Source organism: Fundulus heteroclitus, chromosome 16 (assembly GCF_011125445.2).
Source record: "Fundulus heteroclitus isolate FHET01 chromosome 16, MU-UCD_Fhet_4.1, whole genome shotgun sequence".
Taxonomy (NCBI): Eukaryota; Metazoa; Chordata; class Actinopteri; order Cyprinodontiformes; family Fundulidae; genus Fundulus; species Fundulus heteroclitus.
The window spans coordinates 14,891,848-14,918,270 of record NC_046376.1 but is presented as its reverse complement, the minus strand read 5'-3'; the positions used below and the strand labels follow the sequence as shown (position 1 = coordinate 14,918,270).

The 26,423-nt window shown below is 38.2% G+C and overlaps 2 protein-coding genes across 2 annotated transcripts; one reads left to right on the top strand and one right to left on the bottom strand.

Annotated features, from left to right (window-relative positions):
- Positions 1–3,154: 3,154 nt before the first annotated feature.
- Positions 3,155–18,243, bottom strand: LOC105922182 (UNC93-like protein MFSD11). Its single transcript, XM_021313808.2, has 13 exons — positions 17,754–18,243; positions 17,301–17,356; positions 17,031–17,138; positions 16,869–16,948; positions 14,205–14,301; positions 10,803–10,861; positions 10,458–10,602; positions 9,553–9,602; positions 6,702–6,767; positions 6,494–6,619; positions 6,237–6,411; positions 5,991–6,126; positions 3,155–3,772 (listed from the first exon to the last, which is right to left on the bottom strand). Exons 1-13 carry the CDS (start codon positions 17,841–17,843, stop codon positions 3,620–3,622), a joined length of 1,341 nt encoding a protein of 446 aa, XP_021169483.2. The 5' UTR covers positions 17,844–18,243; the 3' UTR covers positions 3,155–3,619.
- A 667-nt stretch (positions 18,244–18,910) lies between these two features.
- Positions 18,911–24,865, top strand: ubfd1 (ubiquitin family domain containing 1). Its single transcript, XM_012858057.3, has 7 exons — positions 18,911–19,125; positions 20,653–20,925; positions 21,029–21,237; positions 21,329–21,394; positions 21,511–21,616; positions 21,707–21,789; positions 24,412–24,865. Exons 1-7 carry the CDS (start codon positions 19,110–19,112, stop codon positions 24,520–24,522), a joined length of 864 nt encoding a protein of 287 aa, XP_012713511.2. The 5' UTR covers positions 18,911–19,109; the 3' UTR covers positions 24,523–24,865.
- Positions 24,866–26,423: the final 1,558 nt, after the last annotated feature.

The window sequence follows — 26,423 nt, the reverse complement described above, 5'->3', positions numbered from 1 at the left end:
GCCAAAGGTGCGGTTGGATGAAGTGGTGCTTTGGGAAATCAAGCTGGTGTTCGTCAGGTGGAGCCGAGGGGCTGTGGGGAGACTCAATTAAAACAAGCGTTCAATAAAGGCACACAACATTCATATTTTATTTGTCGATATTGTCCCTAACTAGATTGAACATGCGCCGAATTCTATGCTTGGGGCTTTTAAAACTCCCCATGCATGAAACCTACCAGTATTCAGGTAATAGACTTATCCAAACTGAGCTACACTCCTTACAAAGTTACTTGGCTAAACTAATAATAAGGATCATGCTGGAATGTGATTCTGAGGCCAAATGCTGTATGCTTTCATTAACCCTTCAGTGCCTTGTTGATATCAGTAAGTGACACAATTGACTGAAGAATTCACAAACCTGCTTACTCTCATTATAATCTAATCAATACTCAATTACCTATAAAGCAATGGGGGACCTGTGGGCTTCTAACCTTTTCACTGAAACTGAGCCGTGCATGCTCCTGTTTTGATTAGGAGCGTTATCGATTTTTAAACAAATCTGACAAATGTGAGTTAACTGGAAGTAAATTCAACTGGTGAGATTGATTACAAGCTGAAATTTGTTTTAAATCCTCCAAAACATGAAGCTCCAAAGATCACTATTCAAAAAAATTACAGGAGTAGTAGTTGAATTCTTGAAATCCATTGACTACAAGATATGTATTTAAAATATTAAATAAGTAATGTATGCTTGTCAAATTCAAAGATAAACCAATTAAATCTCATGTCAGTTTTCAATGTCTGACAATTAAATCATCTGAGCTTTGATGCACAATATTACTTAATGCATACAGTACTTGAACGTATGGGCTGCTGTTTGGAAAGTTACACGCTCAAAAATCTCAAAAATCACCTTTTAAGTCACAATGTAACCATGTTTACTTCATTCAATTCAATTTGTTTATATAGGGCTAATTCACATCACATGGCATCCCAAGGTGCCTTATGAAGTAAATTTTGGTAAATCCTACAGGCAGATTGATTAAAAAGTTTTCTATCTGAAGAAACCCGGCAAATTGCATCATGAAATTGACTTGAAGCATGTACTCTTCCTGGATGAGCATGTAGCGACATTAGACAGTTTGCAGCAATCCCTTATAACAAGCATGCACGTAGCGACCGTGGAGAGGAAAACTCCTCTTTAACAGGAAGAAACCAGGCTCAGTGTGAACGGCCATCTGCCACAATCAGATGGATGTAGAGATGACAGAGCAGGCAGAAAAAGCACAGAAACACTGATCCAAGAATGTTTTTTATGTTGGAGAAAAGGGTAATGACGACTAGCTCCATATTTGGCTTTTTTATAGAAAAAGAATCAGCTTAGCAAATCAACTCTAAGTCAGTTTTAATTTAGATATAGATGATGAAAGCGAGCACATACAGTTAGTTGCTGTAAAAGCTCAGCCAGCAGCTCCTGTCCACAGGAGAAACTGATTAAATCACAGTTTACATTTAAATGATCTAATCCTAATAATAATGTACAAAATTTAAAATTTTCTGTAAAACTTCTAATAAAAAAAACAATAAAGAAGTTACATTCTGTTAAACGTGTAAGTTGAAAACTAAATATTAATGTTAAGTGTTAAATGTGTGTGTGTGTGTGTGTGTGTATATATATATATATATATATATATATATATATATATATACACATTGTTTTAATCTCCTTTTTCATCAGAAAAGAATTATCCAGATGCTGCAGAGGTTTGTTTTGGCTCAAGATTAGTAATTTAGACTCACCAGTGCTCATCTCAATTTAAGTGTAGCCCACTATTCCCATTAGACCCCTGCATATCAGGCAATCACAGGAAATGTGAACAACACAGATTAAATAATTTCATTTTGTGGTATCAAGTAAAATACATTCTGTACTTTTACTGTTGTGCTCCTCCCCTTGTGCTTGTTCTCAGGCTCATTATGTGAAGTATCAAAGGAAGAGCTTAATTGAAATAGCAAAAAAAAAAACAAAAACAAAAAAACACAGTGTGACTTGGTTTATGATACGGTTTGTTCAAGAATGTCTCTCACTTGGTAGGTCAGCCATTGGTCACCCCTTCTTACTCCTTTCTTTGGTTCCTCCCATAATGTTCTAAATTTAAGCAAGCTATCTAAAAAAGCTATGTTAGCCCGTAAAATAAATTTTACGTTTGCATGCCTTTAAGGTCAATGTGTCCATTTGAATCACCAGGTTTGACAGATTAACCTGGTGATTCATGTTTTCTAAGAAGGCCCAGCTGTGTCTCGGGTGAAAGAATGTTTTTATATCCTGTTATTCAAGTCTGAAGAGAGAGTGGGGCCTCTGCAATGAGAAATGTGGGGTCTCTTGACCTTGGGGGTTATCAGAAGGAACCGTTGTCACTGATCACACCCTTGTTCTGTTTTAGGCATCTGTTGATTATAAATGAAAAATTAGAGATTTTTCCACAACATAGCCGTAATTTGAAATTTCAGAAGTTGATTTTAAGCTTATGCAGATTTCTAATCATCTGTTGCAAAACACAAAAACCCTACGTTATGTGTAGTGTTTGCGACGGCAGCATGTATTTAGCTGGACACATGTAATACCAGCCCCTGTTGTGTTCTTAGGGAAAACTGCATTAGCTAATTTTTAGCATTGAAGAGTTTAGATTTTTTTTGTCAGTTTCAAATACAAGGAAAACACATTTTTCCTGCAGCTAACAATAATTTTAAACATGAATATCTTCTCAGGGATTCACCAGAGACATGCAGTCTCTGCACAGCCACAGGACTGGAGTTACATCGGTCTAAGTTTCTCCTCAAGATACGTTTCCCCGACTACACTGCAGCGTCCAAGCAGCAAAATAAGGCATGGGCATTACAAGCAACATAAATTACATTAAATATATATATTTCAAAATACCCATATATTTTTAAGGGAACATATTTAACAATTGGAATATATACAGGTTTTCAAAAGCAAATCTTGTTTTTACCTTTACGTTTGAAATGTATTAAATATATACTTTTATTATTATGAATTTACGCCTTTTGTTATAAGTCACAAAACATAGATGTGAATTTGATGGTTTAGCTTTCAGCAATGGCAGCCCCTTCATGTAATCATGCCTGATTCACTTCAGTCACTGGACCACAGCGAGCATTAAAATTTTATTACTCCAAAATTTACCAAAAATAAGAAACATTTACATTATAAAGCAAAATGTACAAACAGGTCATAAAGTAGTGATTGTCAGGCATTACTTAGTATCATTTCTTACATAAAAACAGTTCAGATACCTAAAATATTAGCATTTTCATTAAGACAAACCTGAGCTAGAATTAATGCAAAGTATAAAATAAAATGAGTGGTTATTAAGATTTAACCAGAAGACTGCATGAGGGGTAACTGAGTAGTGAAACATGACCCGAAGAGTCAACTGATAGGAAAATACTGCAAAGCATGGCCTATAATTACATTCTAACACATTATGGCACGGGATAGGATGTTAAGCTCACTGTGATCCTTCACAGAGTCATCTATTAGAATAATACATTGTCGAATACATCAATGCAGGACTATGTTTCAGGATTACTTTTGCTGACCAGAAACACCTTCTTTTCATTGTTCCTGCAAATCCATAGAGAAGTCCTGCATCCTCTCAACTACGAAGAAGCAGAGAGTTCCAATGAAGCCCATGATGACCAGAAGCAGGAGCTGCCACGTCAGCAGAAGGTAGCCGCTGTAGAAGAACGCCACTGCAGCACTAACAGACTAACCAAGAACACAAATGTTATTGTTGGTCATGAGAAGAAAGCATCACAAGCTTTGCAGCATTTTTGCAGCATCTTTGCATAGCCACAAACTGTAACACATGTTACACTAGTGGTAGTTGAGCTACCTCTAGTGGCATCTAGAAGAAATTTTGGCATTAATTATTTGCAAAGAATATATGTACAAATTAAGTATGAAGAAAATGGACAACAGCAAGCCAGGAACTAGGTGCTAGAGATGATGTATGCTGATTCTTCTCCAATTGTCTGTGAAGTTGGACCTTCAATCAAGAAAATACATGAAACCCAAAGTGACGATGTTGAAGTTCCATGTCCAAAATCCGGTGGAAGTTACCAGTCGATCAAATAATCAAAAAAAGGTTAGTAGTAATGTAAGCTATTAAAAATGTATGTCTTGAATTTAGAATATTCTCTAAAACAGTTTCCAGAGTAGTGTGTGTGAAAGATGTATTGAGATCTGAATAATGAGAGAAAATGAATAGTTTTTTTGTTTTGATTTTATTACAGTGGCAATCACTGAGAAAGTCAGCTATATTGAATTTTAAGGTCAGTGTTTCAAGAAACCTTCACCTTTCCTACTTGAACTACACAATTTAAGGACCTTAATGTATTTTTTTAACATGAAACTTTAGAATTTCATCTATTAAGTAAAAATATAATTTATTATTACGTTACTATAGCTACAGTGCCAATAGATTTTATTTTTTTATTTTTTTACCTTTATACAACAACTTTAAAATATCTGACCAAATTGTATTTGTTAACAAAAATGTTTTAGGAACCACTGGACTATAGAAAGTACAGTCATATTCAATAAATTAGAATATGCTTGATTGTCTGATGAAAAGTGCCTTTTAAAAAATAATTATTACCCTTTAAGCTGGTAATAAATATACTGTTTTTTTCATTGATCTGTTCTAATATTCTAATTTTGATTTTCATGTTTTCAATAGCTGTAACCGGAAAATCATCATGATTAACAGAAATAGCGGCTTGAAACATGTCAATGTTTCAATTATATTCAAATTTACAAATATGACTATAATTGTCTCCTAGTTTAAACTACCATTGAACATGATGAGATCTGTCTTATTATTTTTTTCCTTCAGATTATGTTTTTTTTTTAATCTTAATTAAATGTTTTAGAACATCCAGAAAATACTATTAGCTAACCTGAGCAAATACAACACCTGGTTTTCAAATTTATTTACACCAACCCAGCCCAACATGAAAATGTAATTGCTCCCTAAATCAAACACTCGGTTGTGTCCGCAAGATGTTTTTTTTTGGCAAAGGTAGGAAATACCTTTGTGTTATTTGTGATCAACATTGGTTTTGCACACTTCAGGTCTCCCATCCTTCTTATTGTTGAATTATAAATAATCACTAAGTACAGCAAGTGAGGCCTGCATTGCTTTAGATGTTTTCCTGGCCTCTTTTGTGATTCCCTGGAAGAGTCCTGGATACACTTTTGGAGTAATTTTGGTAGGCCGACCACTCTGGAGGGTTCACTCCTGTTCATGTTTTCTTCCATGGTGGACAATGGCTCTATGTGGCTCGTTGGGAGTCCCAAAGCTTTAGAAACCATTTCTAAACTGATAAACATGAATTACTTTTTTTTTTCCTAAATTGTTTTTGAAAGTCTTTAGTCAGGACATGATGATTTTAAAGATATTTTAGCCTACTTCCTGTCAGATTTTTTTTTTTCATCAAAAGATTAGGCAGTAATGAGGCTTGGGTGTAGCAAGTGGACTGAACCTAAAATAAAATGTGGTTGATCAAAGTTAATTAATAATTTTTACGAGAGGGGAAGGTTGGTATGGATAGCTCTCTCCATTATGAAATTAAATCATCATTTGAACACTGCCAAAAAAAAAAAAAGAATAACGGGGACATTTTTTTTCCTAGCCAACCTAGAGTTAAAAGTGTGGTTCATTTAAATCCTTTAAAAAAAAAAACCTGCTCCACTATTTCAAAAGCAAGCTTAGAAAATATCACAATTACCTAGGGGTAATTTTTTTAGAGATCAACTTTGCAGCAGAGAAAAGAGGGAGAGGTGAAGATTTGCCTTTCTGACACCTTCCATCCCTATTAATGAGGCTTCGGCTGAATTTATTTCACACTTGACAGGACAACGTTTTGACTGAGCTTTGCTTGGCTCTGCTAACAATGTCTGAGAATTGGCAATCGAGGATTACCTGTATGAATTTAAAGATGGCAAACGCAGGCGTGCTTTGTTCGGCGTAAACATATCCCAGTATGCTGTAGAGCTGTGTGTTGAAGCAACTATCTCCAAGTCCAAGCAGGAAGGAGCACAACAGGGCAATGGAGGCGCTGAGGGAGAAAACGCAGTGCTTATTAATAACATGACATGAATAACAACTCCCTTACCTAAAGCTTGCCTTCCCTTCTGTTCTGTTAAAATGACAAGAGAAAATACCCACGTTGGAGTTAGAAACGGATTCTTCTGGGTGGTGGAGTCGACGACGACCGGCGCATCATCCGGTATGTTCAGGAAAATCAAGTAGGACGCGATGAAATGGACAACCATTCCCAGGAAGACCACCGAGGTTCGTCTGAAGCGACTGTTTTTGCACAGCAACCCGAACAGACCTCCACCTGGTGGGATAGAGGACACTCGCATAATGCCGAGAACCCCTCATTTGTTTTTAAACCTTCTGCGAGCGGTATGTGAACCCACCTACTATTTCTCCAATGCCCACCACGATCCCAGAGATCCCGATCAAGCCTTTGGCAGCTTCTCCGAAGTGGGCAGTTGCACCAATGCACGTTCCATACACTCCGCTGTAGAAGCACAGCTCAAGGCCTGGAGAACAGAGGCAGGGTGTTTTGTCCTCCAACTTCAAGCGTTTAACCAGAGGCAAAAAGGTTTATTACATTTCCCTTACCGCTATATACCATGCAGGGACTCAGGAGCATTATAGTTTTAGTCTTGAGTAGCTGCAGGATGGTTTCTGTAAAAAAAAGAAAAGAAAAGAAGAATCTCATACACTTATTTGAATTGCTAATAAAAGCCATATTTCTTGAACAAATACACCTCTTTTGCTGCTGCACTAAACGTGGATTAAAATGCAGACATTAAAGCCCTATTTTCTTCTTAGAATTAAGGGTTCAGTGCTGGAAGACGATGGGAGTAAAAGAAAAAGAAAAAAAAAACAAGCCGAACAGCCACATTTAAATGCAGAAAGGAACGCACCCAGGAGAGGCTTCCATTCAGGCGGTTAGAGAAATTTAGATTTTAGGGCAGAAATCCCAGCAGGTTTGTTTATGTAGGCCTTGATGCCCTTCTCTGACATGAATCAGCATGCATCTTTGATAAACCTGATATCTTTCGAGGCAGGTGCACACAAGTCTACATGCGCACCAGATACACACGAGACAAAGAGCAATCAGATGATCCAAACAACCCGGGGCAGCACTGAAAGCGGGAGCAAGTGCGGCAGAGTTTCCAGTTGACAAACAGAGAGATAATCTGAGATAAAGTCGCACTAAGGCACTGTCTGTGTACTTTGTCGCGAAGCAGGGAGATTTTTATCCACATGAAAGCAAGTTTTTTTTTACTTGAAGAAAAACAAAACTGCCTGCTTGTCGCAGAGTGGAAGCAGTCAGATGTGACACAAATACAAATCATCAGGAAATAGAAGAAAAATGTCAGGTTTTTGAGGGTTCTGAGACCTCTAATGGTTTAATATGAACTGGGAAAACTAGCGGGCGAAAAAGAAGCACAGCGTTGTAACATCATAAGTAATTTTGGCTTCATTAGCAACACAAAGCTAAAAACAAACAGTATAATTATCACCACAGTTAAGTAAATGTACAATTTCTATTCCATAAAGTCTGCATTTAGTGGTTGAACAGACTTGCTATAATAAGAAAATAAATGATTGTTCCGATCTATATCTAAGTTGACTCTTTAATTCCTTATTAACTTATGTCCATTCTATCAAAGGAGCAATAAGCGAAATTTCATTATTTTAGATAGAAAGAACTAAAAAATTGTTTTGTGAAGAACTAAAGCTATCTTCTTAGATGGATTATGGTATGACGTTACGCACCATCTGTCTGCGTCGTTCTTCCGTCTCTTGTTTACAAAGCCTGAGGCGGCCGCGCGTAGAGCCTCCCTGCCCATAAAATGCCAGCGCCACAATCACCAGCAAACAATAATGACCCGTTACCACAAAAAAAAAAGGGCTCTTCGGCATAAAAGTTGTCAGATAAGGAAAGAGACAAAATGAGGATTAACATTGTTTCCAAGGTGGAGAGCATTTCAAGAGCCGAAGCAGCTCCAGTTTGACTCAGAGCTTGCATTTCTCCTCCAGACAGGTGAGTAAAAGCCTGAAGTCAAATGTTTGTTTTTGTCGGTCTTACAATCTTGTTAGACTTGGGTTGTGATGCTGATTCGATTCATTGTAGCTTACAAATGTGGCATGTGGGTTAATTGTTGGAGTTTGACCGGCGATGGCTCAGGCGTTACTGTAATAGTGGCCGGCTAACCAGTGTCTGCGGTCAGCCTGAGTTGTATGACTCAACCAATTATTACTAACGAGACAAGTCCAAAATGGACCAAGCCTGGAGAAAAGCATGTGAGGAGACTGGAGTGGCAGTTAAGTGAAAGTGTCACTAGATAGCTCCAGTGTACTGCTGTATTCCTGGCTCGTCGCACGTTGTGCCCTTGCTGTCACCTGCTGTGTGAACAGCTGGTGATAAGGTCAGGAGAGCGACAGCACGCAAAAGTGCCGATATTCTGGCGCCATTCGTGTTAGATGTGAACGCTCCTTTATACTCAGGATGTTTGTAGCCCGGCAGCGCAAACGAGTCTCTTTATAACTCTTTATCGTTGCTTATTTAAAGCCCAAATAAGCGACTTCTCTTTCAGAAACAAGCCCAAAAAACTGCAACCCACGACTGAAATTAAAAGTGACGTTAGAAAAAAAGAAGCCCAAAGTTTCTTAGAATAAGCGGACAGTAACAGTAGAACAACTAACACAGTTAGCATTGTTTAATGAAGCCCGGCGGGCTTCTGAGCACTCCACCGCGATCCTCACGTACATTCAGGGCATTCTTTCTTTGGACAAAAAATGTAAAAATGAAACAGATAACTGGTCTGGTGCTTAGATTTTGGACGTAGAGCGAGGCGTGGCTTGCCACATCTTGTTTTGGTCTACAGACAATGCTCAACAGTGCACCTAGTGGTGAAATTTCACTTATTGCTCTGTTTAGGTTCTTTTGCCAATACTAAGCATTGTGACCCTAAACACAAATCAAAAGTTGGAAATCCAACTTTAATAACTGTAACCGTGGCATTTTTTTGCACGTTTATTTTAGTTATCTTTTTTTATTGATCAGATTAGTAGGTAATTTATGATCTCCTGTTTCCCTGGGATATAGATATGACACACCACAAAGGTTTCCTAAAAAGTCAATTTCTTTTAGCTAGTTCTCAAAATGGGAAAGAAAGCAGAAATTACATAAAATTACCCATATCAACCTCCAGATATAATTAAGATTGGATGAAGACCGATGTTTATTTGGCGACAACAAATTACAAATGTAGTAATTTTCTTTAGTGTAATGAAAATAGATTTTAAGGCTTTATAAAGATCTTTGACTGGGATATAAGTATATGAGGAGGAAACCGTAAGTAATGTCTTTTCTCATTTGAACTGTGGTATCAGAGTACTTAAACTGTATTTATGGTCTGAGTGTGTGATATTTAAAAAGGTCCAAAAAAAAACTTACGAAATTCTGTCTTGGTATCCTGCAAAGCACTGTTTGCCCTGTTTTTGTACCTAAACAGCACAACAGACATTGACGTTACCATCTACAATACTCAGTCATCAGCACAATGAAATCACACAGACATAGAGAAATTCATGCAAGAGAGGAAACATTTGGTGAGTTTCAACTTAATGAGAGAGGGAATTTCTTCCTGCAGGATTCCTTGTTATTCTGTTAGAGTTAGTGTTTAGTCTCCAAATCAACAAATTAGCAGGGATTGAATACGTGTTTCTGGCAGCTCCCAAAAGGCTTTTTAACATAATGTGCTGCTTCAAGACAGAAACAGATGTTTCATTCAAGCTTGAATGCAGGATTTCTTTGGGATTTACAGATTTCAGTTTCTTTAGGTGCCATTTAAGCCTCTGTGTTTGAATACTTCTTATCTGACATTCACTTGTCTTTCTTTCCGAGTTTCGATGCATACCTCCTCCACGTTCATGAAAATTAAAACTCGTCTAAAGTAATATTGAGGGCCTTTCTGGCCACACTCCATCATAGCTGCCCAGGATCTGCCTGATTGCACCCTACTATTCTTGAGTGCTGTGATTGGGCTTGACTTTGGCAAAATTGCGATGATCTTGACTAAAAAAAAAAGTTGAAGGACAAGACTGGCACAAAATTCCTGCAAAGCTATAGAATTAAGTTCATCTTGACAAACACTTGGAAAATCCAACGTGGGCAATTTGGAGAAAAGATAATTTTTCTAGGTGTTTTTATCAGAGAGGTGAAAAAAAAAGTTAATTCACAACTATTTCTTCTTTTACTCGTTATGCTATTCCTGAATGTTGATTTCACTATAAGGTCGGTGGAGTTTGTCAGAACGCAGAGAAAAAAAAGGTATAATTATCTAAAGGAGGGTCCTTTACATTGTGCGCGTCGAGAGCAGCGACTGCCCTTCCTCTTCAGACAGCATCTCCTCTTCATGATGGCTCGTCCTCAACACCAGGAAGCTGAGAGTGCCAAGGATGGAGGAGACCAGCAGGAACAGAAAAATGTTCCTCCTGCTGCTGTCTGCGATGAAAACAAACAGCTTTATTAAAAAGCGCCAGAGATTTAAAGACCATCCAGCTAAGGCGGATTCAGAATTAGCAGCCACTAATTCTGTGAAATATCAAGTGAAATATCATCCGGTGTGATGATATTTCACTTGCATCATCCTGCAACATTTTACTTTTATAATCAAACTGGTTACCTACCAAGTCTGAGCTTACCTGATATTTCGGATTTTCCATTCCAGTCCAGGTAAATATAAAGATTCCCAAACAGCATGCTGAAAATGAAAGTGATTTATAAATGAACAAAAAAAGCTTGTTTTGTGTTGTGTTGCTGATCATTAGCAGGGCTGGTCAATTTGTTTTCACCCAGTATAAATATGCAGCCCCCTTTTCCTTTAGGGAGCTTTTAAATCTAACCAAGCTTAACCTGCTGCACAAATACACACTGCCCAGAGTTGCAGTTTATATACTATATAGTGCTCTATATATTCAACGTATGCCATCTTATCGCAGTGTCAGCGTTCTGGGTGTGAAGTTTATGGAGCGTAGTGCCCGCAGAAATCCCCACAATGGAATGCAAAATGTAGCCTCTGCCTGTCATTACATAAAAGAACCACACAAATGTTGTCTCCCCTAGAAATCCCATAATGTAACACATCAAATGCTATGATGCAAAAACTACTGCTGTGCAGCAGTAGGTTTATGTCATTCTGAGCATGATTACAGGTCCAGCTGTGAGCTTTCTTCTTTCAGCGTTTTCCTGCGTCTGCTCACGTGTGAACCGAACATTTTCTGAAAGCGGAAAGGTGAAAACTCAGATAAGCGTGGTTAAAAAAAAAAAAAAAGATTACAGTCCTTTATTTTATTTTCAACAGATTAATCTATTATTCCTGCATGGTGATGTGAGCGGAAAATTCACCAGGGGCACTGCCTAAGGGGAGTGGGGTAGGCTTGGACAGTGGCAGACCCTTTGTATTCACACTACACTGCTCACAACTAAACCTGACCCCTTACATGTGCTATTCAGTTTTATTATTATTGGAATTTTTTAGGAATGTGGATTTTAGAAACAAATTGCAAAATGTATACCTTTACTTGTCCATATCATATTTTTTAATGCTTTGTACCAATACGGCAGTAGCAGGAAGCTGTTGTGATTCTGTTGTAGCATCGATCTTGTGCGGGCCACCTTGAGATTAAGATTATGCATGAAACCCCATCTGCTGACCACTCTTTTGAAAATGTGAAATACACAAAACCTAACTGGATTGTAGCAAAACACGTTTGCAGAAGCATGTTTCGTAATAAAACAGGTTAATCTCGCACCTCACCCAATCAGCAATCAGAGGGTGCTGTGCACAAATAGGGGGAATTTAAGACCGCTGTTACCTTCCTCGGAATTGGTTGGAGGCAAGAGTCCCTCCAAGGCAACAACATTTTCTAAACAATTACTTGACTCTTTCCCATCAGATTATTTGCTTTAAGGTTCAAAGGTTTGTCGTTAGGGAAGGACTAAACAACAGTGTTCAACTCAAGAGCTGCAAGAAGAAAAATACTACTTCTCTGGAAAAGAAGGTTTTTCCTTGTCTCAAGTTTACTTACTATCATGTGGTTATGCCTGAAGGTGCTGTTATATATATATATATTTTTTTTTACAATTTAAAGCCATGAGAACTGAACATTCTGGTTTAAAACAAAAAAAAGATTTGTTGTGAGGAAGTGAGACGCTGCATACACAGATCTAACTTTGTCCCATCTCTTAAACATTTAAGTGGTAGTATCCTGGTTTTGGCCTGTTTTGCTAAACCTAAGACTGATTAACTTACTGTGACTTAAACTCATCAAAGGGAGTTCTGAATTGTTTTAAAGTGTATTGCTTTGAGTTTCTTATCATGATGTTTTGATCTCTTGCTTGGCCTGCTGAGTTATTTCTCTTTTGCAAACTTCCCATTTTGTTTGTATTTTCTCAATTTTATTAGAAATACCAGACCTGGAAAAACCCACGTCATTTTAAAGCCATTTGACAATGTTTTCCTTTGTTTCAGCGGATGGCTCTCTTGCTAGGGTCATGTTTCCTGTCAAACAGCCAGGGGTCTTTTTCACTGCAAACCATCTTGGATAATTTGATTTGTGTCAGTAGAAATGGGAAATTACAGGGTGATTCCGTTATTTGTCCACAAAAATAAGTAGTTTCATATTTTTTTCATCTACTTGGAGGAAAGTTACATTTTTTTTTCTATTCAGGTTGCAGGCTATGACTGAATAATAAGTACAACTGCTTGTTCTCGCTGATGGCTTAAAGTTATGCGGGCAAAATGAGAATAAGAAAAATCTCACAACGTTTCAGAATAATTAGAGCAGGTTTGTGTAAGTTTTGAACATTTGACCCTTTCAATATGATCCACGTCTGCAATTTTTTGGTGGATTCCAGAAATTGCACGTGTCGAGTCTGGTTAGGCTTTTTAGAGCTCAAAATCTGTGACCTTTAATTGACGTGTTGGCGGACTGGAGGATTAGCATAAAAAAAAAAAAAAATATATATATATATATATATATATATATGAGCAGGGGGATAAGCGAACAATTTGAAAAATTATGTTTGGGCGGTACAAGATGTTGCCTGCATTCATTTTATTTCTAGAAAATCTTAATTTTTCCCCATGATGATTTTTTATTTATTTTTACAGAGAAAAGACCTGTCAGGTTCTGTAAAATAAAATGTTCCAATAAAAATCTAGAGCTATTTCTGTCTTTAATTAAATATCCATATAAATATGCTCTCCACCCAACAGTCCCAGTGAGGGGAAGCAGAGGTTATTCATTAATGCTAACAGCGGCATTCTGTGTTTGTGTTTGCTGCCTGTGAGCAACTGAATCATAAGTTTATTACGGCCGTGATCATCCCTGCAGAGTCAGATTAGCATTGCCCCACTGGGAGCTTTGGCACAGGTGACAGCCAATGTAATTATAATACTAATTCAATTTGCAAATTGGAGCAAACACAAATTAGCTGTCCAAGCCAGCGTGCCTGAGAAATGGGCCAAATCCAAGAAACGAGGGGGCCAAAACTTGCTTGTTGGGGTTTAAAGGAGCTTTGATGTATTTAGATTTAGCAGAGAGGGACTAATGGTGGAGATATGATTTATTAAAATCTGATTATGGTAAATGAAGAAAAAAAAGAGAGACATATCATGTCTAAATGTAATGCACTCTGGACAGGAATTTGGCAGCTTGAGTACAATTAAAGTTAAATCCTGGTCAGAATTTAGAATTATCTATTAAGAAAAACGCTAAAAAACATTGAAAAATAAAGAGCCTATGGTTATTCTAATACTGGAAACACGATATACAATATGTACTACTACTACTTAAATTATGCTTTTTGGCTTGATTATAAAGCAGGCAGACAAGGAAACTTAAATTATTTAATATTACATCAATGTTTAATTGCCAAAAAGTCGCTACTAAATACATTTTTCCATGTGGAGTAATCCAAATATCCATGTGGAGTAATCCAAATACTGAAATAATGTGTGTTTTGAGCAAACATAAAAGAAAATGCACCAGGATCAGTGCATGAATGCATCTTTGGCAGAGCCTGGAGAATAACGTTCCTACCTGCACTGTAGCAGAGCCCAGAACATGCCGGTGTTCCTGTTGATGGTGGAGGCTTCTGAGTTTTCCACCAGAAACTGCCCCTGAGCCGTCCAGAGCACTGTGGGACGGTGAGGGGGAGAGGGAAAAAATATTTACCACTCAGTTAGTTGCCGAAAGGAAGGGAAAAATTATGTTGCTGTGTATGTAAGTAATCCATCTAAATATACAATAGCCCAAAGACGTGATAAAAATGCAGCTCACTGCAGTGATTTCAGGCACCATTTTTAAAAGAAAGAACAAAAAACCGCCCTGAATATTTAGTTTTTTTAATGTTTTCCCTTTAAATGCTCAGTAGAGGGCTTTCTCCTTATTTTCACTAATGTTTATGAGCAAGCTAAAGATGCTCCGTGTTACTTGGAGACAGTTCCTAACCCATTTATGGTCTAATTCAGGATATACTGTTAATAGCATTGTCGTATTCCAGGCGCAATAATCCCTGTACGCATGATTAACCACAACCTGGATATTATTATTTTTTTTTAACCAGACAAACAGAGCTTCCATGGGGCGCAAAAAGCCTGCGGCGAGCACACTGAACTATTTACAAGCTGCAATATCTTTGGCTATTCTTAATATACTGTATGCTCCTTCGGTGTGTGTAATAAGGCTTAAATAGAAAGTACAAAATTACAGCTGTCTCAGCTCTTTATTATTTCTGATAAATACAGGGCTAGTTAGAAGTTTACATACACTTATCCCTGGCAGTAATGTAAGGTTTTTAATGAAAAGAGTTACATTTTGACCACTGACTTTTTGTGACCAATAAGCTTCTGACATGGTTCTGGCTGGATATTCGACTACTCTTCTGTGGATGATTTTTATATTTCTACTGAACTTTCCGGTTTATTGTGACAGATCTTGCTTTGGAGCACAGTTTACAAATTTTCCATCAGATTTTAGGTCAGGATTTTGGCATTCCAAAAGCCCAATTTGTCCATTTCAAAACCAGGTTTGTGTGTGGCACACAGCAAAGGCATCCCAATTTCAAAAATGTCCCCAAAAACTGTCCGTCTCAAAAATGGAGATATGTTAAGATATTCAAGAACTGGGAAACCAAGACTATCATATGCTATTATAAACTGTACTGCTGTTCCTGTCATGGTGAAGTGAGTTTTTTTATCCCTGTGGATTTAAACAATGCCAGTCAAGAAAGAAGCGGCAACTCAAAAACCAACACATAACCACATAGATATTTGAAACTTTGGTACATATGTTTTAATAGGGCACTCATCCCATGATATACATAAACATTTGTTTTAGAATTAATAAAGCAGGCTAATATTAGGTTTCTGGAATGGCCCTAACCTAACCTGAAAATGTATGTACAATGCTTATAAAGTAGGTTGGTCCTGGAAAGCTAACCCAGTCATATACCAGTCCAGGAAAGAAAAAAAGAATTGTACCAATAGAAATTAAAGGAGCAATAAGTAATACTGACAGGTACTCAATACTGAATGAGGTTCCTCAATGGTGTGAAACTGCACTGAATTGTTACTTCTATGGTCTATGATGTTGTATTCTGTGTGTGTGTGTGTGTGTGTGTGTGTGTGTGTGTGTGTGTGTGTGTGTGTGTGTGTGTGTGTGTGTGCGTGTGTGTGTGTGTGTGTGTGTGTGTAGGCCAAATTGTGAACAACACCCTTAGCCTTAGACTGCTCCCCGGACGCTGCACAGTGGCAGCCCACTGCTCCCTAAGGGATTGGTTAAATGCAATGGACAAATTTCATTGGAATGTATGTTGCAATGACAAATAAAGATTATTATTATTTATTATTGTGTATATTATTATACACAAATGAGTGTGTATGTTTCTCTGTAGCCTTTTGGCTTCAACGTGACTTCATGCTTGTCTTTGTTTGCTACATGATTCTCCAGCTCTCAGCACTTTCTGTGGTTTTTGTGTCAATCTCTACCCAATCAGACTAATTCATGATACGTGTCAATCAAAGTCGCACCCCGGGCAGCTTAGACGTGCAGGCGTGAATGCCACTTACACACGATGTAAACGAAAGTGTCAGACTGCAACAACAAAAAGACAGGCGAAAACAGTGCAGCACATCGAATAGAAAATTAGGGTATTTATTTACAAAATAATCATTTCAAAAGGCTTTTGCTGGAGGGGGGAAAAAACGGATAAAGGAATTTGGATCGGACTGACTAGAATTAAAAATCCAGCAGCAGGCAAGTGACTGTGGACGGATTTATGTTCAAGTACAGTTTATTGTGTTATTTTGAGCTTACGTGGATTAGAGAAAATAAAACAATTCCAACTTTTGCGCCCAATTCATGGTCTTAGACTTCTTTGAATGTATATGCTGCATAATCATTTCACCTTTGAAAATGAATGGTTCAAATGCGTTACTAAATTATGTAATTTAAAAAGATAGTCATGCCCATTTTGAGTGTATCCAAAACATAGACTTATAGACTTTTATTTTGTAATAAAGATTGACAGAAAAATCCTATGTATTTGGCTTTTTTCTGAGGCTGATTTCCTATAAAATCATTGACGCAGTATAAACGTGTATAAAAGATAACAGCTTAATTATTAATGACAATATATCTAAAAATACAATTAAAAATCAAGTCAAGAAATATAAGGTGACAATTTGTGGAATGAGAACTTACAGGCTGCTCCAACACCGATGAGAATAGAAGTCAGGTAAAAGGACCAAGTAGAAGGCATGATGAACACTGCAATGTAGCCACTAAACAGAAGCACAGCCATTAGCCACATGTTTAAGCATCGTTGCCCTTCTCGCTGCTCATTCTGCAGGCAGCACCGTTTACCTGTAAAGTAGGCCACTCAAAAACATGGTCAGTTTTGCTCCAATTACTGTAACAACAGTCGGTGCAAGCAGATTGGAGAACGAAAAAACTCCATAGATGATCCCGAGGCTGGAAAAGAAGTAAGAAACACAGGTAACACCTTTTATTATATAGGGTTTTCAAAATATTTGAAAACGTTTATTTTTTTTGTCTTGTCTTTATTTATGAATGTGTTTTCTTTTACTATACTACGTTCAATAAACAATAAAGAAAAAAATATTATTTTTTTACCTGTGGTAACCACTCCCACTGAAAGTTGAGTTTTTCAGACTTTTCACAACAGTTTGCTGAAATAAAAAGAAAATATATGAGGAAATATAGGATTAAGGTTGTCAAATGAGTACAGAGCAGCCTTGGGTCATTCATCCTGCTTGATGGTTTCACTGACCATGTAAGAAAATCAGAAACACGAGATGCGCCTGACCTACTCTTCTGACTCCCGTTTCCTCCTGCTCACGGTACATCAGCAGACTGATTAGTATCTTGATTTACAAAAAAAAAAAAAAAAGTCTAGCTACAGTAACAAAATAAATGGCAGGTTGCTACGGGTTGCAACCCCGATGGCGTCGACCTGTCAACATTTGTTATTATTGTTGTTTGGGTATTAAGTCCACTTCAACATGAGCATTTGAGGAAACCAGGCTGTAATCATAAAAGCCCCCAGATTATAGTTTTTGAACTTACTTCAATGTTCCCACAGGTGGTGAAGGCGGTGAAAATGAAAAGAAATCCAACACCCAAAATCAAAACGTTGTAAGTCCTTCTGTCTGCCATGCTTGTCTTCTTTATCCTCCTAACACATGTCAAATATATATATATATATTGGGGATTTTAAGGCTCCTCTGTCGATGAAATCCACCTACAACTCATAAGAATTCCTGGAAGACTAAGAATGCTTCCATTTAAACAAAGTTTACTAACTTGTTTAGTTACAGTCTAATGCGCAGACAGAGAAGCCAGAGGAGCGCTGATGAGACGCAAACAGAAAGCAACAGTGGAGCACTGTACACAAGGACACTTCCCTCCTATTACACAGAGCACACATGACAACTTGTGACTTTAATTAGAAGCAGTTTTTTCCTTTTTCACTCAGACTTTTCCCTTCATCGTCATGAGGACGGTCGTGATCAGTCTTTCTGGGTTCTGCTCCTTCTTCTGTCCGCGTAATTTGCGGCAATTCACACTCGTTTGTCTTTGCTGCCGTCCGCAGGTGGCCAAGAGGAACGCTCCTTCATGAAAACTAATGTCTAATGTGTATATTTTCAAAATATGAATTGAAACTTAAATAATACAAAACAGGCAAAGAGTTCCAATTGAATAAAAATTGTACAAAGACGTGAAATTGAGATATGTTGTCTGCAAACGATAAAACGTGGGGTTATATGATCTTAAATTGCCCAATCATGATCTACCACGCAGGGCTTATTTTTGTTATAGGTATTTGATTTATAATATTTTATTACGGTTAGCAAAAATATCTGCTTTTATTTCCAAGGTCATATATTTTCAAATAAGCAAAACAAGTACAATCATTGCTTAAAGAGAACCATCGCCAGGAGTCTTATTTAGCTGCCACAACAACAAAGAGGCGTAAAACAACAAGAGCGTTAACTGCTACTTACTTCCGGGTTTACTTTGACATTTTCAGATGTGGTTGCGTAAACTACATTTAATTTTCAAATAATTTCAATACAAAAATCAGTTTTGAATTAAGAGTCTTTAAGCAATGTTTCTCGTGTTCAAAATGAAGCTGACAAAAAATATAGCTATGTTTAGAAAAATATTTTCATCAAAACAGTTTCTAGTACGCATGCGCGTGCCAATCATATCCGTTTTTACGATAACTAAGTACAAGTTTGTGTAACTGTATTTAAAAAAATACTATAAACATTTAAACGATATTAATTAATCGTTACAATCCCTATAAATTCATTGGCGTGGCCTGACTAACTTATCTTCAACTTTCGTTTTTAGTGCCGGAGTCATCCTGCTTCCTGTCTCTCCTCTTTGCCACAAACCGACAGATTGTACACAATCATCATGGCGACGCAGGATGGTGGGTATCGAGAAAATTTAGCAAAAATACACTAAACATTTTAGCCTAAGTTTGTATAGCAGCAATAAAATGTCACATATCTCTGACCTAGCCTTTGAAATATGCCTGTTATTATTCGACGGTCATTTAAATGTTTGTTTCTCTGCTACGTTTTTTCTTCCAGTGAATGTTCAGCAGCTCCTGCTAGCGAGCGTTAACGATTGCTAACGTTAGTTACATTTATCTGCATTTAAAGACAACTGCTGTTAAGGTCGGAAGCGTTATCAAATGTTAGCTTTTAGCCGTAAATTCCGATTGTTAAAGAAGACAACTAAAGACAGTTAACAAAAGTACTGGAGTGTTGTACAATGCAATAGCTCACGGTAATGTAACTGGGGCTAAAATCGTCTGTGTTTGGGATATTTTGCTTTCAAAAATGTCTGCCACAATGTATCCGTTGTTGGTTACTTTTGTTTTTGTTTGTTTCTCTTAGTCTCGTTCCTGGCGCAAAACATTTTGAAGGTTTTCACTGAAAATGTGCGATGGAAAGATCTAGAAAGTGTACAATGAAATGTTTAGATGAGCGGGGAAATCACAAGTATTATTGAAGTAGATTATAATAAAGTCCCAATAACTATGCACACTGCTGTTGAAATGGATATCAGATCACCTTTGAACATATTTGCGCTATATGAACAACCCCCCCCCCCCCAAAAAATAAAAAATAAATAAAAATAAAACAAAATAAAAAACAAAAATAAAACGAATAAATAATTAGAGTAGAAGGCTGTATGAAATTAGATTTTTTTTTTTAATATTACATCATGTTTATTTGGCAGTGAACTAGACACAGAATCAGCTTTTCTCTTGGTACTTAGTAGTCCACCGTGCAGCAGTAGTTGTTAGCCATGCTAACAACATGGCAAATGTGTTTGAGTTTTTGCACTAATGGTCAGTCAAAATACTCTTATAGAATCATTAATTTTTATTAGCAAAGCTTACCTTTTAGAATAGTACGCTACATATGTTTAAGATTACCATCACTGGCCAAACAGGCAGCTTACATATGGGGTTTACATGCTGGTTGTTTTGCCCCTTTGAGCTTTACACATCTGACTTTTTCACACTAAATAGGAGTTTTCTGCCACAGGATGTTTTTTATTTATCTATTTATTTTATTTTACCTACCATCTGTGAATTTATAACCGCTTTGATAGTCAATGATGTAAAAAGCATCTTCAAAACCGCAGCGCTTGTGACATGTTCCCAATCAGTGCCCAATAATATGGCCAGGTAATATGGACTGAAATGCTTTTAATATTTGTTGTAGATTTAAACCATTATCAATCTCTTTGCTCTAAAAAATAAAATATACTCACTTATCATACAGGCTGATTCAGTAATCCAGTTTGAGCACACAATAACGGCATTCAGTCACACTTTCAAATATGTGGCTATATCAGGTTTTTAAAGTTTGACACGTATTCCTGGAATTGTTCATCATTCAATATCCATTGTAATAAGATATCAAACTGAATGTCTTTGCAGGAGGTGAAGGAGCCATAATGGACACTGAGCCAATTCCAAAAGGAGCTGAGGCACTCGGTGACAATGCCGAGAAGGCTGAGGCAGAAGCTACGTCTCACACAGATGCAGGAAATGCAACAACTCAGGACTCAAGTATTAGCAACGGCGAGGACGCAGATGACGAGCAGGAGAAGGTGGACCTGAAGATCATCTGGAACAAGAACAAATACGATCTGAAGATTGCCGTCGATAGCACCGGAGCCAAGCTGAAAGAGAGGATCCATGCACTCACTGGTAGGAGTTTGGAGTTGACTTTTATACTACGTTTTTTTTTTTTTTTTTTTTTTCAATAGACCCGGTCTGCAAAGAACTGAAGTTCTCCTCTGATCGTTCTTAGGTCTTCCACCAGCAATGCAGAAAGTGATGTACAAAGGACTGCTTCCAGAGGACAAGACGCTACGTGACATAAAGGTTACGAACGGGGCAAAGATAATGGTGGTAGGATCTACAATAAATGATGTATTAGCTGTTAACACACCAAAAGAGGTCATTCAGCAGGAAGTCAAAGCCGAGGAAAACAAGAAAGAGCCTTTATGCAGGCAAAAGGTACGATTTTTCTACAGCACTTTAGAGTACTGCTAAATATCTAGTTTTTTTTATAGATTAATTTTCTTTTAAACCTGTAATGTGATTGCAGCAACACAGGAAAGTACTGGACAAAGGTAAACCAGAGGATATAATGCCAGCTATCAAAGGAGCAAAGGTGAGCGGTGAAGCTCGGAGCTCATCCATTTTAGCCACAGCTGTCCAACGTATGTATTTTGTCTTTGAAATGAACTCGCGAGGGAACTAAGCGCTCCTTTTGTCTCGTACCAACAGGAACGACTACCAACAGTGCCTTTATCCGGAATGTATAACAAATCTGGAGGAAAAGTAAGACTCACGTTCAAACTGGAGCAAGATCAGTTGTGGATTGGAACAAAAGGTGACGTTATGATTTCACACTGAGGTCTCAGCGGGGCAGAGGCGATGAGAACGTTTAATAAATTCACACTTTCTGGTTTCTCGCTTGCAGAGAGAACAGAGAAAGTTCCAATGGGCTCCATTAAAAACGTATTGTCCGAACCCATCGAAGGCCACGAGGACTACCACATGATGGTAACTATTGTTGTTGCCGCCTACGTGTCAGATTTACGGGTCGGCTGTCGAATACAACAAACAGATCCAATGACCAGAACTAGCAGATGAATATTTGGGGAAGGTTTAGATGGTCAGAAGGCTTGTCATCTTAATCGGCAGAAAAGGGTGCAGATCTGTGCTGCTTAGCTGTTTGTTTTTTTGTTTTTTTTATGAGGTCTGTGTCAGTGGTCAGTATTTGTGGGAGGAGTATTCTCAGGGAGAGTTCTTTCTAGAGAAAACAAATAGTGTGTCGTTTTATAAAGAACTGTGTCAAAGACAGACGGCTCATATTTGTGCACATGTGGACAGTATCTACCACACCACTTGCTTTATGAATCCCAGACTAAAATAATCATCATGCTGTGAAGTACTCTGCTAGGATGCATACCATCATATCTAACGTCTGTGTATGTACGACTGAAGGCTCCACCAACTTCCGTGTTACTGATCAGTTATCAGCCTCATCTAATTGCACACTTGGAAGTTTAACTTCAGACTGAATGAATTTACACCAAAGATTATTCCACCCCAGCTCAGATGCTTCAGGGTATTGATCACAATTTGTACGCTAGTTTAATACAGTTCTATTATAGCCTGTAAAAAAGCCTTCCAGATCGCCCTGGGCCTATGTGAAAATATATTTAGCCCTTTTGTTAAATCATAAATTACTTGTAAAGAGCATTTTTTTGGTTCAGTGTCGCTAGCCCTGCCCCAACTTGATTACTGCCAGATCCTTAGAATCAAGAAACTAGAACCTTGTTGACAACATGGAGTAGTCTAATATATGTCACAAAGCAACACACCACGCCCTGATCTAATGGAAGTCTACGACAGATCAGAACGGCAGTAAGACCCTGTTTCCACTGCAGGCAAATGTGGTTAAAATCAGTTGTATTATTTAAAATTTTTCATTAAAAGAGACCAGGCCAAATGTTTTAGAACCAGTGGGAACGCCCAGATGACGTAACTTTCAATCGACACGTGTCACAACTGTGCGCCAGCAGCAGCTGCTACAGTTAGCTTCGTAAGACAGACAGCAGCTGCCTGCCACAGCGCTGCTCAGTGGGGGGGGGTTGCTGGGACTGTCTCAGCGACCCCCCCCCCCCCCCCCCCCCCCCCACTGACTGAAATTAGACCTCATTGCGCAGGAGAACTTATTCTCAAGACGGCTCGTATAGGAACCGTTTGGTTGAGGGACGTGACGCATGACTGGGCAAAATTTACAATCCTGCACACCGAGGGCTTTGCAATGACGCAGAAGTTTTCACTCGTCGGAATCCATTGTATCGCATTTCAGCCACGGGCAGCGCTTCGTGATCTGTCCCCGTTGCAAAGCGATTAAAAAAAATATTGCGACGAGTGTCCTGCTTTTGGAGCTGAGATCAGAGGCACTGATATTTTTAAAAGTTGCCCTCGACTTCCTAAAGTTCTGAATGAACTCGGCCTCTGTGAAGTTGTTAAAACCCATGCCCCCAACTGTCCTGGTTGCGTCCCCACAGCCAAACAGATATCCGTTTAGCCAAAGCTTTGTAAAATGCCAGTTTCCGTTTCTTTTTATTTCCCTCTCCACACCCGCTGACGCAATAAATGGCTTCCGTTCGACACTTTAATCCACAAACCCTTTTTCTTCCATGTTTGCTGGACCAAAGTGGGGTGCGTGAACTCAATACCACTGTTCTTTTGCGCATGCGGGTCAGTTTGGACACGTTCCCACTGGAGTCAGATCTGGGCAGCATTTTAGAAGTAATGGGATCAACCTATCAAAAAATAAATAAATAAATCGCAATTGAGCATTGAAACCTATAGTGGGAACATAGCCTAAGTGACATCTGTCTAAGACATGAGGACTCCGGCATTAGAGCCATTAACCTTCCCAGGAGTTGCCAGCCTAACAACAATTACTCCCAAGATCCCATCAGCGACTTGTTCAAGAGTTCACAGAAGAACAAAGGACACGATCTAAAGCGCTGCAGTGTTGACATGTCGTAGAGACTATGACAGAATAAATGCCTGTCTCACATTTACCAAAAGACGTCTTGATCATTTCTAAGACTTCTAGTTTTCTTTTGTCCTATTTGTTGTTTGCTTCACAATAATAATAATAATAAAAAATAGATCTCCATAGCTGTTGGCACGTTCTGTAAATGAAATAGTGCAAACTAGCACCAATCATTTTTAATTTCAGGCAACAAAACATGAAAAACGCCAAGGGGTTGAGTACATTTCCAGCACGTAGCAAAGGAACATCTCATGTATACCAGATAGTATTGCAGCAGATGTCATCTCAGAATGGCTTCACAGTGGCATCATAACCCTGAAGGCACGCAGCCACATTATTTCTTTCCTTGTGAGCGTCACCATTTACTGATCATGTGCTTGATGAAGACTTGACGGATCTGAGGACATAACTGACCGATTAGATCCAGTTTGACAGTAAACACAACCTTCTCTGGGACTGTCTTCAGTAAAGTTCAGTTGTCTCTGAAGCCTTAAACCAAAAGGCCTAACTTTAAAAAAATAAAATACTTAAGTCATGTGAGTAAGCTGTAGTATGTCTTGTAATCCCCAAAATGCTCACCAGTTTATCTCCCGTTTTTGCAGGCTTTTCAGTTGGGTCCAACGGAAGCTTCTCAGTATTGGGTCTACTGGGTGCCTGCACAGTTTGTTGATGCAATCAAAGACACAGTCCTTGGAAAATGGCAGTATTTCTAATGTGCCTCTTTTTTTGTTTTTTGACTGATGAACTGGGAAGGGCGAGGAGGAGCCAACGGAAAATCAAACTGGAGACTAAAGTGAGGCTTGAGGAACTGTTGGGAAGCTATTTTGAAGGAAACTGACAGATGCCTGTGGACTAACCATTTTGTTTTTAGGTTAAAAGTGCACTATCCGGCAGCATAAAATTTCTCAGCTCTGTTGATCAACGTTTTCAGCAAATCCAAGGGAAAATTAATTAAAAAAAAAAAATTGTACAGAAATTGCTAACACTTTTTCTTCAGTTATTCTTAAAAAGAAATAAAGTTTATTTAATGAAATAAAATCACCATGAGTTATTTGACTCATTTGCTTTTGACTTGTGCTTGCTTTTTCAACAAAGGAACACACGATTATTGAACAAAATAAGGATCTAATTGAGGGTTGACGTAGCCCTGTCTTGTGCTTTTTAAGATTATTCCTATTTGGTTCAGATGTTTTGTTTTTTGCATAGTTGCCTTCTTGAAAATAAAATCTTCCACACGGCAAACCAAAAAGAGAAACGTTGCTGCTTGAACTGCAGAGCTTTTGTTCCCGGTTTTCTGAGAACCTCTTGTGCTTCAACTATTATGCACAGGAGAGAGGAAACAAAATTAGTTTTGCAAACCACAGTTGGTTAAGAACAGCCAAACTAAGTTGTTTCTCTCATTTTTATATCCGATAAATTCATTTATCGGGATAACAGTATCAAACCGACTTGTGTAAAATGTACTGCTAGTTTATTCCGTCGGTGTGGAACAGTAGAGTGAGGAGGAACAACCCTGTATTTGAACACTTGACTCCAGTTTTTTTTTTTTTTTTTTAAATGAGAATAAAGCTAATGTAATTTTGGCTTCATGTGTAAATGTCATCATAATAGTTTGCTCCATCCTCATATGTTTTTTTTAGATATACAAACGCATCTCAATAAATGACATACTTGACAAGTTTATTTATTTTAATAATTCCACGAAACTCGTAGATTAACGGCACACAGAGTGATGATGTATTGCAAGGGTTTATTTCTGTTCATTTCTGATTATTGTTGCTAAAAGGATTTTTTTTTTTTTTTATACAAAGACAAAGACGTCAGCATTCAGATGAATGAATGCATCTGCACAGTACATGCAATCAATGCTTTGCTGCTGCTCCTTTGTACCCAAATTGCTGAGTCATTGCGGTGTAGCATTGAGCAGTGGCAGGGCGTTGAGCTCAGGTTGCTTTGATGGCAGCCTTCGGCTCACTCGTATTGTAGGATCTGGTGTCTGTAATTGTCCTCTTGACAATACCCAATTGTTTTGTCTATGGGGTTTAGGTCAGGCACGTTTGCTGGTGTATCAAGCAGTTATGCGATGCTTGTTAAAGCAGACGTTAGTACGTATGGACACTTCTGGCACCGATTCTGGTTAAGGGGTGGATTTGCACGAGGTATCTGACAGCTGTGGTCCAGGTCCTGCACACGTCTGTTTTGGTCATATTTAAAGCACTGCCTTTAGCCACAGTACACGCCTTGGGAATCCACCCTAAACTTGTCAATAGGGCTTTGCTTCTCAATCCTCCCATTGCTGTCGTTCTTGTTGGTAGGATACATTTTTGGTCCACCCTTTTTCCTTCCACTCAACTTTCCATATGTTTGGAATATATTTTTGGTAAACGGCACTTTAAACAGCAAAATCATTTAGGAATTGATTTTTTTTTTTTTTTTAGCTTACCCTCCTTGTGACAGTATGCTGGAGACATGTCAAGGAAGCCGTCTTGGGGCTTAAACATTCCTGTATTAAAAACCCATATTTTCTGAACTTGAACGGTATCTAAATCACAAGGAAACTGTGCCTCAAATCAAACTATGAGAAAACGGACTTTCCAATGGGTGAAACTGATTG